Below are 15,301 nucleotides of genomic sequence, written 5' to 3' on the forward strand. Positions count from 1 at the left end.
TATATTACATTAGAGGCCATAAGTTCCTGTGATCTTTATTGCCAAGGAAACCAGTCTCAGCGTTCAATCCAAAAAAAAATGGTAATTTTGGGAGAGCTGATTACAGGGAGGTAACAAGCGAATTTAATTACACCCCTTATTATACGAAGATACTTCTCCCCCCTTCTGCTGCACCGCCCCTCACGGGTAAGAGAGCAGTCAGGCAGGTAGCCTACTCCCAGATCTCAATGTTACTTCTAACTTGTTGGTACATGCACGGCAGTGGCGCTGTTTGACTCGCCCTCTGATTATGCCTCCTTGTTGTGAATGCTTACCTGCATTTAGAACCTACCTCTCGCCCGCCTGCCGGAGACCAGGATCACGACTGGTAGAATGAGATAAGAATGTTTGCTGCCAGTTCCACATTAAGCAGTTCTTAAAACATCTCAAATCTATCTGGACCAGATAACAAAGAAACATGAAACATAATATAAATATGTAGTCTGGATGTCTGGGGATGTATTGATTTTCAGAACACGTAAGAAAGGATATTTGTCTTTCTCTTGCTACAATGAATTAATTATTCCTTTGCAAAGTATATTTGCAAACATTTAATTTAGCTTCAGCCCGGGGTGAGAGAGGAAGAGGTTTCATGTGTTTCAAGTTCCAGATTGTAGACTGTTCTTGTTCTGCACCTTTTTTGTTAGCCCGTCCGGTGCAGTGATGTTGCACATGAACTGTAATAACCTTTACGGAGACTGCGTTCTTCTCAGGCGTTTGAAGGGGGAGTTGATCATCTCATGAGCCTGTGGTCCAGCCCTGCCTCTCCTCTCATTGGACTGCGCTGAAAACCCAATCTGTCAGACCATGTGGCGTGTCGAGCCGGCGAATCAGCCATTTAAATAATATAGAGAAGCATTGAGCACAGCACAGCTTCTGGAGACAGCAGTCTGAGGCAGCGCAGAGGGAATAGAATATATAAAAATACTGCACCCATTTCATTGAATACATCTCTAAACAAAGGAAGGCGAGACAAATAAATCTCCTGGATTTGAAAGGAAATACAGTACAGGTATGACTTTGATTTTTGTAATATATATATATATATATATATGAGCTAAATGATTATACAAAGATGGAATACCAGTTGTTCTAGCACTGAACAGATGGCAGGGCGAAAGTGGGGTGGGTGATCGGAATAAAACCATGGGGGAATGTCTTTTCTTTGAAAGGGTTTCTGTGGCACGGTTGGGGCTGCGCACGAACCTTGATGGAGAGAGTAAACGGATTGCCCCGAACTGTACAAAGATTTAGTGATTCCTTTCTTTAATAGAGCGAAGTGATTCGCAACATTAATTGATATCTCCAGGGCGCTGCCTCTGAGCTCCGCTTTCATCTGATTAACTCTGAAATATGTTGCAGTGGAGCTAAGATTACAACGCTACCATTTTTTTATAGGGGCTCATCCTTGTGTTTTATTGTCACTGTATATGCTAATTTGTAGGCAAATTCATGTTTAAAGAGTGCATTTTTTTTTAAACAAAAGGAAAGAATCCACGGTGCGGGTTTTTTTTTGGGTGAAATCTAGGGGTGATTTGGTGTGAAATGCTTTTTGTAATGGCACACTCTGATCTGTCCCCACGTTGCGGATGTTGGGATGGACGACATGTTGCAATTTCTCAGGGAGGTGGAGGCGCGCCTTTCACCATTCTGATGTGTTAAGAGCCTCCCACTTACCAAGCAAGTGGAGGAGGGGATGGGAAGTCATTGTGTGAGTGCACTGCTCCCAGTTCTTGGCGTGGGCAGAAAAATATCTAGGATTAGGAAAGGCACCGCTCGGTGTTTGATTTCAAACACATGTAATTGACTCGAAATTGACATCCAGACTGCATTAGAAAAGCAGGAAGTATGCAGCAATACTGAAATAAAAAAACTAGAAATGCAGCAATACTGCATTGCTCCCACAGTAATGGGGAGAACACCTGCACAAATAATGCAGAGTCAGTTTCACTGAGTAAGATTTCATCGATTTATGTCTTAATTCATGCCTGGATGCATGCACTTCTCGAAGATTACAGCCTGTCAGTGATGTGTTTTGTGGGTTTCCAGGCCTCTAATATGTAATGTGTTCCGAAGAAGGGTCACTGACCCGAAACGTTAACTCTGCTTCTCTTTCCACAGATGCTGCCAGACCTGTTGAGTGGTTCCAGCATTTCTTATTTTTATCTCTAATATGCAAATTTGTTTGGATTGGGCTAACGCCAAAGATATTCAATCATTTCCCTGCAAGTATGTGTATTAACTGCTGTTAAACATATTTTAATCTGGCTCTAAATCTAGCCCTAGGATACTGCTCATCTTTTGCTTGAGCAGTTGGTTTAAAAATGGAAGTTTCTGCTTTCCATCCAATACATATGGCAGAGATCCACTGAGCTGCTTCATTATATTTAGGATGTTGAATGCAGATCTGTGCTGTATATTTTTGTATTAATTCATATTTTAAGTAATGTATTGCAAATAATTCATCTTATTGAACCAGTAGCCTTGACTACCATTTAACCTATAAAAAATTCCATGATAATCTGTCTGGGATTAAAACTGCAGTAATTGACATGTCCATTTTTATTTAACCTTAAAAATCCTGATTGGAAAAAGGAAACTACCATGTTCACACGTGTGTAAAAGTCAAAGAAGCTGGCCTGTTCAAGCTATGTTTTCTTCACAGAATTGTGACAGCAGTGAAGGATGCCATTATGCCCGTCATGTCTGTGCTGGATCTCCGAAGGAGTAATTCACCTAGTGCCACTCCCCTGCCTTCTCCCCACAGCCTTGCACATTCTTCCCTTTCAGATAGGAATCCAATTCCCTCTTGAATGCCTTGATTGCCTCCACCGAAAACTCAGGCAGTGCATAAAGTCTTGTTATGAAGTTTTCTAATGAATGTTCATTTCAGGAGTGATCAGCTTGTGTATTTGCACTGTTGACGACAACAACAAAAACAGCTTGCATTTATATAGCACTTCAAGATGTAGGTAGTTGCAAGGTGTCTCGCAGAGGTGTAAGGAGAAATGGAGACAAGGCAAAGAAGGTTAGGAGGGGATACCAAAAACTTGGTCAAAGAAGTGGCATTTAACAAAGGAGAGGAATTTGGGGAAGGAATTTCAGAGAGCGGGACCTAGGTGGCTAAAGGCACAGTCATCAATAGTGGGGTGAAGAAAGGAAGGGAGAGTCGCATACAAAAGAGTCCAGAGTCAGAGAAACTGAGAGTACAGGGGAGAGGAGATTGTAGGATTAGGGCTGAAGCTGATGACTTCAGTCTTCCGAATGTTTAACTGGCAAAAAATCCGACTCATCCAGAACTGGTTATTAGATAAATAATCTGACTCCACAAAGGCAGTGGAGGGTCAAGATAGATAGAGATGGGTGGTATCAGCATAACACCATTGCTTTGGATGATGTCACTGAGAGATAACATGTAGATGACAAATGAGGGGACTAAGGGTGGATCCTTGGGGGAACTTCTGAGGTGATGGTTCTGTGTTAGGAAGAGAAGCCATTGGTAGAGGTACTGTAAATCTGGACAACAAGTGTTAGAAGAGGATGGTTTGATTTACCCGTGTCAAAGGCTGTACAGAGGTTGAGGAGGATGAGATGGGGTCATGCATCATGATCATAGTGAATTTGTGACAGTTATTGCAATGCTGAGGAAGGGAAGGAAACCTTGATTGGAGGGATGTAAAAAGGAAGATTCAGCAGAGGTGGGCACAGATCTAAATGGCAACATGTTCAAGACTTTGGAAAGGAAAAGAAGGTTCAAGATGGGCCAGTAGTTAGTGAGGACAGATGGTCAAGGAAAACATTTATATTGGGGGCAGCAATGGCAGCAGTTGTAAAAGGTAGTGCCTGCAGAGAGAGAAACATTAAGAATGTCAGCTAGGGGTCTGGGATTGAGGTTGGGTGGGATTGGGTCAAGGGAAGAGTATATATCTCTTGTGAATTAGTTCAGTTTAGAGAGGGTTAGTGGAGGAGATGGGGGGAGGGAAAAGCTAGAGAGAAGAGGGTTCAGAGCTAGTGTAGTCCAGGAATGGGATAGGGAGATTTGGCTTAAAAGGCAGAGGAAAGGAGGGGAATCAGCAAGAACACCTAAATTAATGATCTCTATCTTGGTGATCACAAAATCCATACGCTTGTTGTTAGAAGTGAGTATAGAGGGAGCTGGGGAAGAGAGGTTTAAGGACATGGTTGCAATAGAGAAAAGGAGCCAGGGTTATCATTTTCACCTTGGATGATCGTAAATTATTCGGCCATTTTGGTAGAGGAAAACAAGTCCAGGTAGAGCTTGGTGTAGTTGAAGATTAGACGATGGATATCTAATCCAGTTGTGTGACGGGCATACTGACGTTTATGCTCCTTGGGCTTGAGGGAGCAAAGATGGTGGTCACGCCATGGGGAACAATCAGAATGAGAGAGAGTAAACTTTTTGCTGAGGACAATGGCATTAGAGGTAGAAGTGAGGGCATGTTTGAGCAAGTCAGCCGCTGCAGAATTGAGGGTCAAAGGTGGTTTGATGTTTGAGAGTGCGGTTGTAAGTGACTTAGTGATGTTTTTCCAGAAATGGATGCAGGAGGGAATGTAATTGAAGGAGCCTAAGGTCAGTGCCCCCAACCCTGCCATAGGCCATTAATCAAAACCAGGATGTCAATATGATGCCCACAATTGAAGTTGTGGTTGAAGAAGACCTGATTCACAGATTAACAGACAGTGGGTGTCATGTGAAAGTGAAAGGAGGATGATAAAATCAGTCCCCAATAGTTGTGTTTGGATAGACATGTCTTTGGGAGAGATTAGGATGACAGCTCTTAAGGAGGCAACAGGTGCCAAAGTGGGCCTGTCAGAGAATGCTGAGAGAGGCACAAATGGTAGCCTGAATTCATCCAATCACAAAGCCAGAATCAGAGCAAGCAGGCGAAACCAATGGCATAAACATGTGCACTACTTGATATTAAAATTGACTTCCACTGCAAAAGGTATTCTACTTTCATTGTCAGTGGTCTTAAGAATTGTTTAATGTACATACTTTACCAGTGCATACATAAATGTTGGAAATAATAGATTTGCTGGCAACTGTGTGGCACCATAGAAGCAAAAATAAATTAATTTATTGGTGCAACAAATGGAAATACAAGAAATGTTTGCAGGTGTAATAAGAACAAGAAATGCTGGAATCACTCAGCAGGTCTGGCAGCATCTGTGAAAAGAGAAGCAGAGTTAACGTTTCGGGTCTTTTCATAGATGCTGCCAGACCTGCTGAGTGGTTCCAGCATTTCTTGTTTTTATTTCAGAATTCCAGCATCCACAGTATTTTGCTTTTATTTAAATGTTTGCAGGTATTTGGTAACTCAATGCAGTAAATGGAAATGAACAGGTATCCTAAGCAAACTTCTGATAACATTTGCTTTAGTTTACCTTCAGTCTATTCAGACTTTTAAGGTGAAGAATGTGGATTAACTTTAATCAATGTATTTGTACTGACATCACTAAAGGTAAGTTTCTCCCAGAACAACATTTTTTAAAATAAAGCTTTTATTTGGAAGAGGAGTCCCATATCAAGGTATAACTTGTAAATAACAGTTTCTTCAGGGATCGAGAGCAGAGCTTTCAGCAGCTCGTAAAAATGTAAGGCTGAATGTTAATTGTGTTGTATTCACAGTAAAATAGCTTTGAGCCCCTAAAACCCGTGAGGGTTGCGGCCTGCTGTTACTGTACAATAGAAAGGCTCAGTTAGCTAAGACAGCGTTTGTGAGAACATTGGCGATCTCTCTCTATATACAGACAACAGACTGTTACTAGGAGTTGGGAAATCTTTTCTGAATGATTTCGGTTAGTCTCGAATCAAAGCACAATTCAGATCAGTTCTGTACAATGCTGTGACTTCAGAATGCAGTAGGGTAGCTTTACTTTTGAACATTGAATATTTTGTTGCTGTTTCAGTTAGCACTAGTTGTGCTGTCTACATGAAAATGTTTGGAAACAGAGGCCAGGCTTCAGATTATTTTCTTTATCAAGCATTGTTATTTGATGCTATTACTTCCATCCAAATTTTGAGAGCATTTTCTTTAGCCACATGTTATTAGTCAGAGATAGTGGGGTTTTCAGTTTTCTTACATTTCAATAGGGAATTGTATAGATACTTGAAGGGGAATAATTTGCAGGTCTGTGGGGAATTGTGCTAATTGGGTAGCTCTTTCAAAGAATCAGCACAGGCACGAAGGCCCGAATGGCGGCTGCCTTTGCTGCCTCACATATATAAACATTTTACTACTCTGTTTTTATAATCATTTTCCTATATTGAAATAAACATGCCATTAATGTTGTTCTGATACAGTGCTTAAAGTTGTAGAATTCCTTCAAAAGATGGGGAATAGCTTATAACAAGTAACAATGCAATAAGCCTCGATTAGAATATATATCTATGGCTCAGTTTACCAGCTACTGGCACTTAGTCCTTGCTAAATGTATTAGCTTTGGATTTATCTAACTGGTGTTAACTTAAGGCTTTGTTGAACTGAGCAGACATGGGGGCCACTTTTTCGGTGCTGCCCTGACTGTATGGTTTGCACTAGAAAAAAAGTCAATATAGGCCTGAGTTGGACATGTTTGGGAATATTCTTCGTGGCTGCAGTTTTGGGATGTTCTTGGCAACAAGGACCTTTTGCAACAAGGAAACAGATTAAAATCTACTAATTGTCTCAGCAGTAAGAAACTATTAAGAACAGTAAATTAAAAAAAAAAATCTGCCAAAACTGAAAGAAGTGGGAATGGAATAGTTAAGATTAATGTTTGACTTCACTTTTCTTTTAAATTCTTCTTTTCTGCTCTTTATTGGTGTCACTATTATCTTCACAAATTGAACTAGGAAGCAATTTACTTCCTAGACACACCTTTGTGTATTCTGTAGAACAAAACCTCGTTAGTAAATAGTTTTCGAAAAGAAAATGCAAAACAAATCAAGAAAGAGTGGGATAATGGTGGGCGAGACATAGACTATTCCCAAACATGTCCAACTCAGGCCTATATTGACTTTTTTTTTTCTTGTGCAAACCATACAGTCAGGGCAGCACCGAAAAAATGGCCCCCATGTCTGCTCAGTTCAACAAAGCCTTAAGTTAACAGCAGTTAGATAAGTCCAAAGCTAATACATTTAGCAAGGATTAAGTGCCAGTAGCTGGTATATTGAGCCATAGATATATATTTTAATAAAAGCTTATTGCATTGTTACTGGTTCTAAGCTATTGCCCATCTCTTGTAGGAATTCTGCAACTTTAAGCCCTATATCAGAACAATAACATTAATGGACTTTTAAAAAAAAAATTACCCTCCGTATTGAGCCAACATAATATTACTGAAGTAGTAGTAAATGCGTTATGTAAACTGGGGAGTGGGAGGAGGGAGGATGCTGAAAATGTGAGAAATACCAAAATATTCTCTTTTAAGATTGATTCAGTGCTGTACTGTCTGGTGTCCCTGGTGTAGAACTATGGTAAGGAGGTTGCATTGCTGTTAGTGCCCACAGAGATACTGATGTTACAGTGTAAAACAAATAGTGACGAGGTATATAAAACAAGACAGAAGTACAGACTACCATTGCCCACATTCAGTATTTCACTTGCCATTTTGGGAATTGTTATTAATTGATCTAATTTATAGACTGTAACAGTTTAGGGAAAAGTATTCAAGTTTTTAATTAGGGGAATGTTTACATGTTCATAGTACTGAACCAGGCGAAGCCTAGAAAGCATGATTATCATCTAAGGAAGATTTGAGCTAAGTGGAACTGAAGGAAAAGCTACTTTAGTTTAACATAGTTAAATAGTAGCTGCCCTGAAGAGTGAGTTAATAAATTCATTGAACCATACAGATTAGGATGGTCCTAGGTCCAAACCCTGGTCTGTGATGAGTTAGTTGATCTCAGTCATGCTGCTAATTTTAACCTCATAAAAAGAGGGCAACAAAATAGATCCTGCCTCCTATGAACATGTAAATGCATATGTGTAGGTAGGTGAGGACAATATTGTGATAATCCCCATGGTAAAATAGCCTGCAGGCACTCCGTGTCCAGGGTCACACATGAATAACAGTGAGGCACTGATAGGAGATTGGAGTACTGACTGTACTGGAGATTGGCTGTCACCCGTGGAGCAACAACGCACAATGCAGCATAAGTCAGCACATTTAGAAGAGGGAAAAAATGAATTGTTAGTTTAAGGAACAATTGCTACCAAGGTACTGTTGAGAGAAATGAGAGGGAGCTGGAAGAGGGATCAGTGAATGCAGCTTTCTGAGCTCAAGGACATTAGTCTCGCTGAAGGAGATCGTGATTTCTCTGTGCTCGTTTGTTCCAGCCCAGAGGTAAGTGGGGAGGAGTTGATTCATGTAAATTAACTTCCTTCTTAATACATTTGTTAACCTTGTTCTTGCCTTCTATTTCTGTTACGTTGAGTAGGATAAAAATGGGATATTAACATCATTTCCAAAAATATTAGTTTCTGCAAATCATAGTCAATGGTGTTTTATATGTATACAATACTGATTGACATGATATTAAAAATATAAGTTGAAAATGATTGCAGCTAAATTGTCAAAATATAACACCTTGTGAGAGACTTGAACAATTAGATGTACACATTCTGCAACTGGCAATTACAATATTAATTTATCCACAAATTGTGAAATCGTTTGGAGGCATGTTCAAGCATGTGTTCAGTAATGTCAATTAGAAACCTCTAAAGCCTATAGAAAAAAAAAATCAATCCAGCTGAAGACATTGGCAGTTTAAACATATCAGTGTGCCACGAATACTGTGCAGACAACATGCGCTGATGTTTTAATGTTACACTGATATTTTTCTTGTTATGACTAACACAGATAACATTTACATTTCCAGAAATAACCATAGATATGACCCAAATGTATAAAATTCAGAAACAGTTGGACATGAATGCTGCATCTGTGATAACATAATTATGTTATTAAGTTGTATGCTGTGGTTTCAATGCTTCTGTCCCATTGACACAGGTTCTGTAATTGATCAGGTTTGAATCATCAAATATAGAATTTAAGCAGGAAAATGGAATCCACAGAATTTTGCAACTGCAATATGCTTCTATGTTTCTTTCCAAACTGACCTACCTGCTTGTTCCTCTTCCACTCCATTTGTCTGCCCTTTTCCCATCCAACCTGCCTCTCTTCTGTGCCATTCCTGCCCTTCTAGTTGGCCTGCTTATGTAAAAACCTGCTGACTTCTAAAATCAATCAGAAAACTGGGATATTTCTGTCTTTCCTGCAATGTGAAACTAATCTATTTTCCATTGAGACTAAACCAGTTTTGCATTCCTAGGGAGACTATTCTATCCCAGGCTTGTGGTCGGATTTCTCAACTTTCACTGAGAGCAGGAGGCAGCAGACTGATACATATGGAACATGAGGGAAGGTACAACAAGTGGGAGGGCAACACGATTAGACTAGCATGCAGCTTAAGTGAGAGGGACAGAGACTACTGCTGCTCCTATGTTCCTACGAACATGAAGGATATGGAACATAAACATTAGAAAGAAGGAAGAGTTAACAAGCAAAGATGGAAACCATTCTTACGTTAGTTCTAGCGTGTGTCTGACATACACAAAAACCTACGACCATAATTAAGTGTCCAATTCAAACTACTGAAAAAGAAATGAAGAAGTTCCATATAGTCTTTCTCACATCCAATAAATTACTTTTGAAGTGTAGTCACTATTATTCTGTAGACAGATGTGGCAGTTAAATTGTGCTCAGCAAGGGTCCACAGACAGCAAATGAGGCGGAGGGGGTTTCAGCAAGAAATGCTGAGCTAGCTGTCACCTCTGGTGCCAATGGTGAGGTGAAGGAAAGGGGAATGTACGTAAAGCAGAGTGAATAACCTGAAAGGCATGGGAGGGAATGTAAGGCAGGAGGATGTTGCAGAGTTAAGATGGGTGGGGCCATGAAATGATTTGAAGATGAGAACAGGGATTTTAAATTTAATGCGCTGGAAGATAAGCCAGTGTTGGTCATCCAGGGCAGGAGAGATTGGCAAGCAGGACTGAGTGAGGCGCAGGATACGAATAGCAGAGTTTCAGAAATGTTGGAGTTTGTGGAAAATGGAGGATAGGAGGCCAACAAAGAGGAGTGGGTTGATGAATGTTGGAGAATTTGTGTCTAGAGGTGACAAAAGTGTGGATAAGGGTTTTGGTATTGTGACAGTGAGGTAGGAGTGAAGACAGACATTGTTGCAGAGGAAATAGCAGTCTTTGTGATCAATAGTGTTAAGACCAAGGTGGGAGTAATGCACTGTTAATTCAGTCCCACTACTCCACAGGTCACAGCATATCAAGAAGGTTTTTCACTTGCCAAGAATAGCCAAATTAGACGCACTATTTGTCCTCCAGAATAAAGCACAACAAACCAGGTTTCTTTAAACAACAACAGCATTAACTATTAGAAAAGAAATAATACGTCTTAACTACTAATGAGATAAATCTCTATATTTATATAAAAAGATATTTTAAAATTCTTATTCTTCCTAGTCCTCATGCACACACACATACATTCAAAAAAAAAGGTTCATCGGAGAAATAGAATTTTTGGTTTACAGCTGTTTCTTAGGAATAAAAAGGAAAAAATAAAATGATTGAGTTTATCACATTCTCGAAGTCTGACCATGCGAGGCTGATGAACAGTCAGTGATAGGTAAGCAGTCAAGGCTATTTGTCTGCAGCAGGCGTCACACAGGTCTTTTAGCAGGGATGCAGCAACCAGTCTGCTCAGGACTCACAGCAACAATACAGCAGTAGAAGCTTTCTGCAGACTCCAGGGTTTCCCAAAACACAGGAAGCAACAGGAACCACACTGGATGCAGGAATTCTTCAGAGACAGGAGGCACTAGGAATCTGCCACCTTTCAAATGCAGGATTTCTTCTCGAGATGCGGGCTTCCTTTACAGAGAGAGGTCTTTTTCTTTGGCCTCCAGGTGGGTCACAGCCAGATTTCAACTGCTTGCTCCTTGTCTAGCTCACTGGTCCTTTACAATGCAAAAGTGAAACTAACTTCAACAATCCAGTCACATGGCAGTCCTGAATCGTGCCCTGTCATTCCCCGGCTGAGTTGTTTGGAAACAGGTGCCTTGCAGTCTGTGTATTTCACTCAGTTTATACCTACCAAGTTTCAGCAATCAGTGTCCACAGAGGAAAAAATCCTTTCCTCAGTTTTTAAAAACACAGAATTCCAAGCTTTCAATACAAAAACAAAACTCTTGTGACGATAGGATATGGGTTTTGAACTTTGTTTCTCTTTCCTCAGATGCTGCCAGACTTGCTGAGTATTTCTAGCACTTGCTGTTTTTATTTATGGGTTTTGAAGCTCAGTTTAGGGTTCAACAGGATACCAGTGTTGGGAAAGCAGAAAATCTGCAGGTATATCCTCTTTCAGCCTGAGTAGGTGGACACAAAGATCCTATGGCACTATTTGATGAGCAGGAAGTTCTCCCTTGCAGCCCCTCCTGCACCTTTCAATCCCAACTCTGGCATGCAAGCTGAACAAGAGAGAAACAGGAGAGAAATATAAAAAAGAGCAGTCAGAAAAGTTAATAGCAAGGACAGGCAAATAATGTGGTTTAAAAAGAAGCAATTTGACAGTAAACAATAGTTTGGAAATAAATTTTAAGGGTAGATTGAAAAAAAAATAGTGAAACGGATGAAAAGCTATGCACTGATTTTTAGCCTTCGGTTGCTGCATTGACATCAAAGTACGTAGAGGGGAATGTCTAGAAAAATCAAGTGGAGATGTCGAAAACATATGTGATGCATTGACAAACCTGACCAGGATATGAGAAGCAGTGTAGTTCAGAGCACTGTGTTGCCCCCAGTGATAATATTTTGGTCCAGTGTAGACCAATAGTATTGAGTTTTGAAGAAATATAAACTGTATTGGTGCCTATTTATAAAGAGCTCGGTGTGGTATTTGTGTGATGGCATAAGGTGATCCTTTGTTATCGTATTTCCTGTATTAGGTTGAAGGAATCATACCCTGATCGTGCAGAGCAGCTAGACCCTAAGAGATGAGACAGCATCAGTACCCATTGAATCACTCCAATAGTGGCTGCTGCATCTCTCCTATTGTGTAATGGCCTAAACCGGCAGTGTTTGTAATGCAGTGCTTCAATGGCCTAGCTTCAGACCTACACTTAAATTGCCCAACAATTAAACTATTTCCTTTTGAGGACTTTATTAATGTCTAATTAATATCGTGGTTTTATACAACATCCAAAGCTGGATTGGGCTTTTGGCTTTAATGAGAGCACTGCAACGAAGTGATAGATGCGTTAGGCTGTGTTTACAAACTGTCTGAAATTCCTTTTGAATTGGATTGAGAATGCATTATTTGTGCTGTTAGAGATGGAAGTTATTTGCTTTCTGTTTTCGAAGTGTTTGCCGTTTGGCTGACATCCGTACCTGAGCAGTACGCTCACGGGCAATTCTATGAGTTTCCAAACAAAATTCAATGTACTATTTTTTTTCTCCATTGACAGCAGATGAGCAATTGGAATTTATTTCCCCTTGGCTGTTTTTTCCCCTGGACATATCTACTGCACATATCATGATCCTGGGGCGGGAGCAGCAGCAACTGGCAAAGCTTGAGTTCCCGCCTGTCACTGCAATCAATCTACAAGTTGGGCTTGACCTTTGACTAATGCCTGTATCTGGGCAGAATATGCACAGGTGATCCTGTGCAGTTGAGCCAAGTGATTTTGCTTTGAAAAGACTAATTGCAGCAAAATGGCACCACCTAAAACAGATTATCTGGTCATTTATTTGGTTATTGTTTTTCAGACCTTACTGTGTGCTAATTGGCTGCTACATTTCCAATATTACGACAGTAGATAAACATCCTGAGTCAAGAAAAAATGCTATATAAATGCAAGTTCTTGAATGGGTTTTGTTGGTTTTTGTTGCAGCCTATGAGAAGAATCAAAATGGAGGATATTGTGATAGCAGGAATTGCAGGAAGACTGCCAGAGTCGGACAACCTGCAGGAATTTTGGGATAATCTCATCAATGGTGTTGACATGGTAACAGATGATGGTAGACGATGGAAGCCAGGTGAGTATTGTTTGCTCTTTATTTCCATGATTAATGAGTATAATGGACTGTTGGAATAAAGGTCAAGTAAAAAAACCTCTTGTGTTGCTCAGCATTATCTACTGCGAATCTTTTGTGCAGTTTCCTTGTTAAAAATGCTTTTGTTAGGTTTTGTTTAACTATTTATTAATTACAGGAACAGTATTATTTTTTATTAAATGCAAGCGTTAGTGGAAGCAGAAATATGGGTTTGTGAGACATGTATAAAATGATGTCGAGATTTAGAAGAGGGAGAAGATTATTCATCTTTTTGCCAACCAAACATTTTTTTCTGTTTGTAAGTAAAAATAATGGTTGTTTATTCCAGGGGACCATGATAATTGGTTCCACTGATATGTAAAACAAGAGAAGCTTCTCGCAACAACTGTTATATTAGTGCAAAATGGTTTAGCTTCTCACGAACACTATAAAATTGCAGTGTAAATCCAGAGTAAGGGCTCAACTGTCTTTGGAATGAAATTGTTATATTTCCTGCAGAAAGGAGTCTCACTCTGCTTCATTTAAGAATCAGATCAGCCCCTTATTCTGGATATATACTGCAGCTGCTTTCAGTTGTAGTACAAATGCAGCATTAAGCTCCTTGAACAATAAAGATCTGGAAGTATTTATCAGTTTTGAAGAAATAAATGTGTGTTTAATTATTGTGAAAAATGTGCATCAGCTTGGTTCCTTCTGGCCTTATTCAAGATTTTGAGTGCATTGTTCAAGGTGCTGCCTTTTGAATGAGACATTAAATTAAATGTCCTAACTAATACTACTGATGGTTCAAGTCGGCACTGAAGATTGCATGGCACAATTGGAAGGAGAGCAGTTCTCCAGTTCTTCCAGTGTCCCACCCAACATAGCTTCCTCAATCAAATAGCACTAACAAAGAAGACTAACTCTGCATTCCTTTCTTTGCTCTTTGTGTAATGTTGCTGAAGCAGAATGGGTGTCACATTTGTCTATATAATGACAGTCAGTGCACTTCAAAAGTAATTCATTGCATTAAATGTTTTGATGCAATAAGGCTGAATATAAATGCAAATATTATAAATTTGCACATTCTAAATTCTCCCCATTTTTTGCATCTCCCTGTACACAATTCTTCAGCTGAGAGAATGGGCAAATAATTTTTACTAGTTCTTTCTGCTGAAGGTACAAGTGCTTAAAGTTGAATTGGTTTCACCTCCCTTCTCTTAGAGGTGCATGGCCTTCATTTATCATCTTTACTCCCTTCTCCACAACACAGCACAGATTAGTAGTAAGTGAACATTTCTCTTCCTTTATCTAACATAAGTTGAGGAATTGACACTTAATTTGGTTTTTCTCCCCAGGACTGTATGGGCTCCCTCACAGAAGTGGAAAACTGAAGGATATCAGCAAGTTCGATGCATCCTTCTTTGGTGTCCACCCCAAGCAAGCAGACACAATGGACCCCCAGCTCAGGATCATACTGGAGATTGCATATGAAGCTATTGTGGATGGAGGTGTGCACAATCATTCTCAATTGTTTTGTAGAAAATATTTTCTAGGGTTGTAGAAATTTTCTAGGGTGGCACAGTGGCGCAGTGGTTAGCACTGCAGCCTCACAGCTCCAGGGACCCGGGTTCGTTTCTGGATACTGCCTGTGCGGAGTTTGCAAGTTCTCCCTGTGACCACGTGGGTTTTCGCCGGGTGCTGCGGTTTCCTCCCACAGCCAAAGACTTGCAGGTGATAGGTAAATTGGCCATTGTAAATTGCCCCTAGTGTAGGTAGGTGGTAGGGAATATGGGATTACTGCAGGGTTAGTATAAATGGGTGGTTGTTGGTCGGCACAGACTCGGTGGGCCGAAGGGCCTGTTTCAGTGCTGTATCTCTTAAAAAAAAAATACTGCATTTTATATATTCGATTAAAGCACTTCATTTTCAGTGCACAATTTGAGCAGTAATTTTAATATCAATTAAAACAAATCCTGCTCCATTTTAAAGCAGAAAAAAGCTTTGTGAACTATAAATATTCACCTGAGGTCTATCTGTTGTTATTACAGAGATGTCTTCAAGGATGAATGGCTGGCTGCATGCCTACCCATTTTCTTTTGTTACCATAGAATGGTTACAACACAGAAGGAGGCCTCTTTGGCCAGTCATGT

The 15,301-nt window shown here is 40.1% G+C and overlaps 1 protein-coding gene across 2 annotated transcripts in view; it reads left to right on the forward strand.

Annotated features, from left to right (window-relative positions):
* The first annotated feature begins 862 nt into the window (after positions 1-862).
* fasn (fatty acid synthase) overlaps positions 863-15,301 on the forward strand; it is an 89,634-nt gene continuing 75,195 nt past the window's right edge. The window contains exons 1-3 of one of the 2 annotated variants that reach the window (XM_068058167.1): positions 863-1,051; positions 13,007-13,151; positions 14,507-14,659. In XM_068058167.1, coding sequence (XP_067914268.1) covers positions 13,010-13,151; positions 14,507-14,659 — 295 coding nt within the window. In that variant the 5' untranslated portion in view covers positions 863-1,051; positions 13,007-13,009. Of the gene's footprint in view, positions 1,052-2,243; positions 2,269-13,006; positions 13,152-14,506; positions 14,660-15,301 lie in introns of those variants that run through there. The other variant, XM_068058169.1, reaches the window with a different exon arrangement.

This window comes from Heterodontus francisci, chromosome 26 (assembly GCF_036365525.1).
Source record: "Heterodontus francisci isolate sHetFra1 chromosome 26, sHetFra1.hap1, whole genome shotgun sequence".
NCBI lineage: Eukaryota > Metazoa > Chordata > Chondrichthyes > Heterodontiformes > Heterodontidae > Heterodontus > Heterodontus francisci.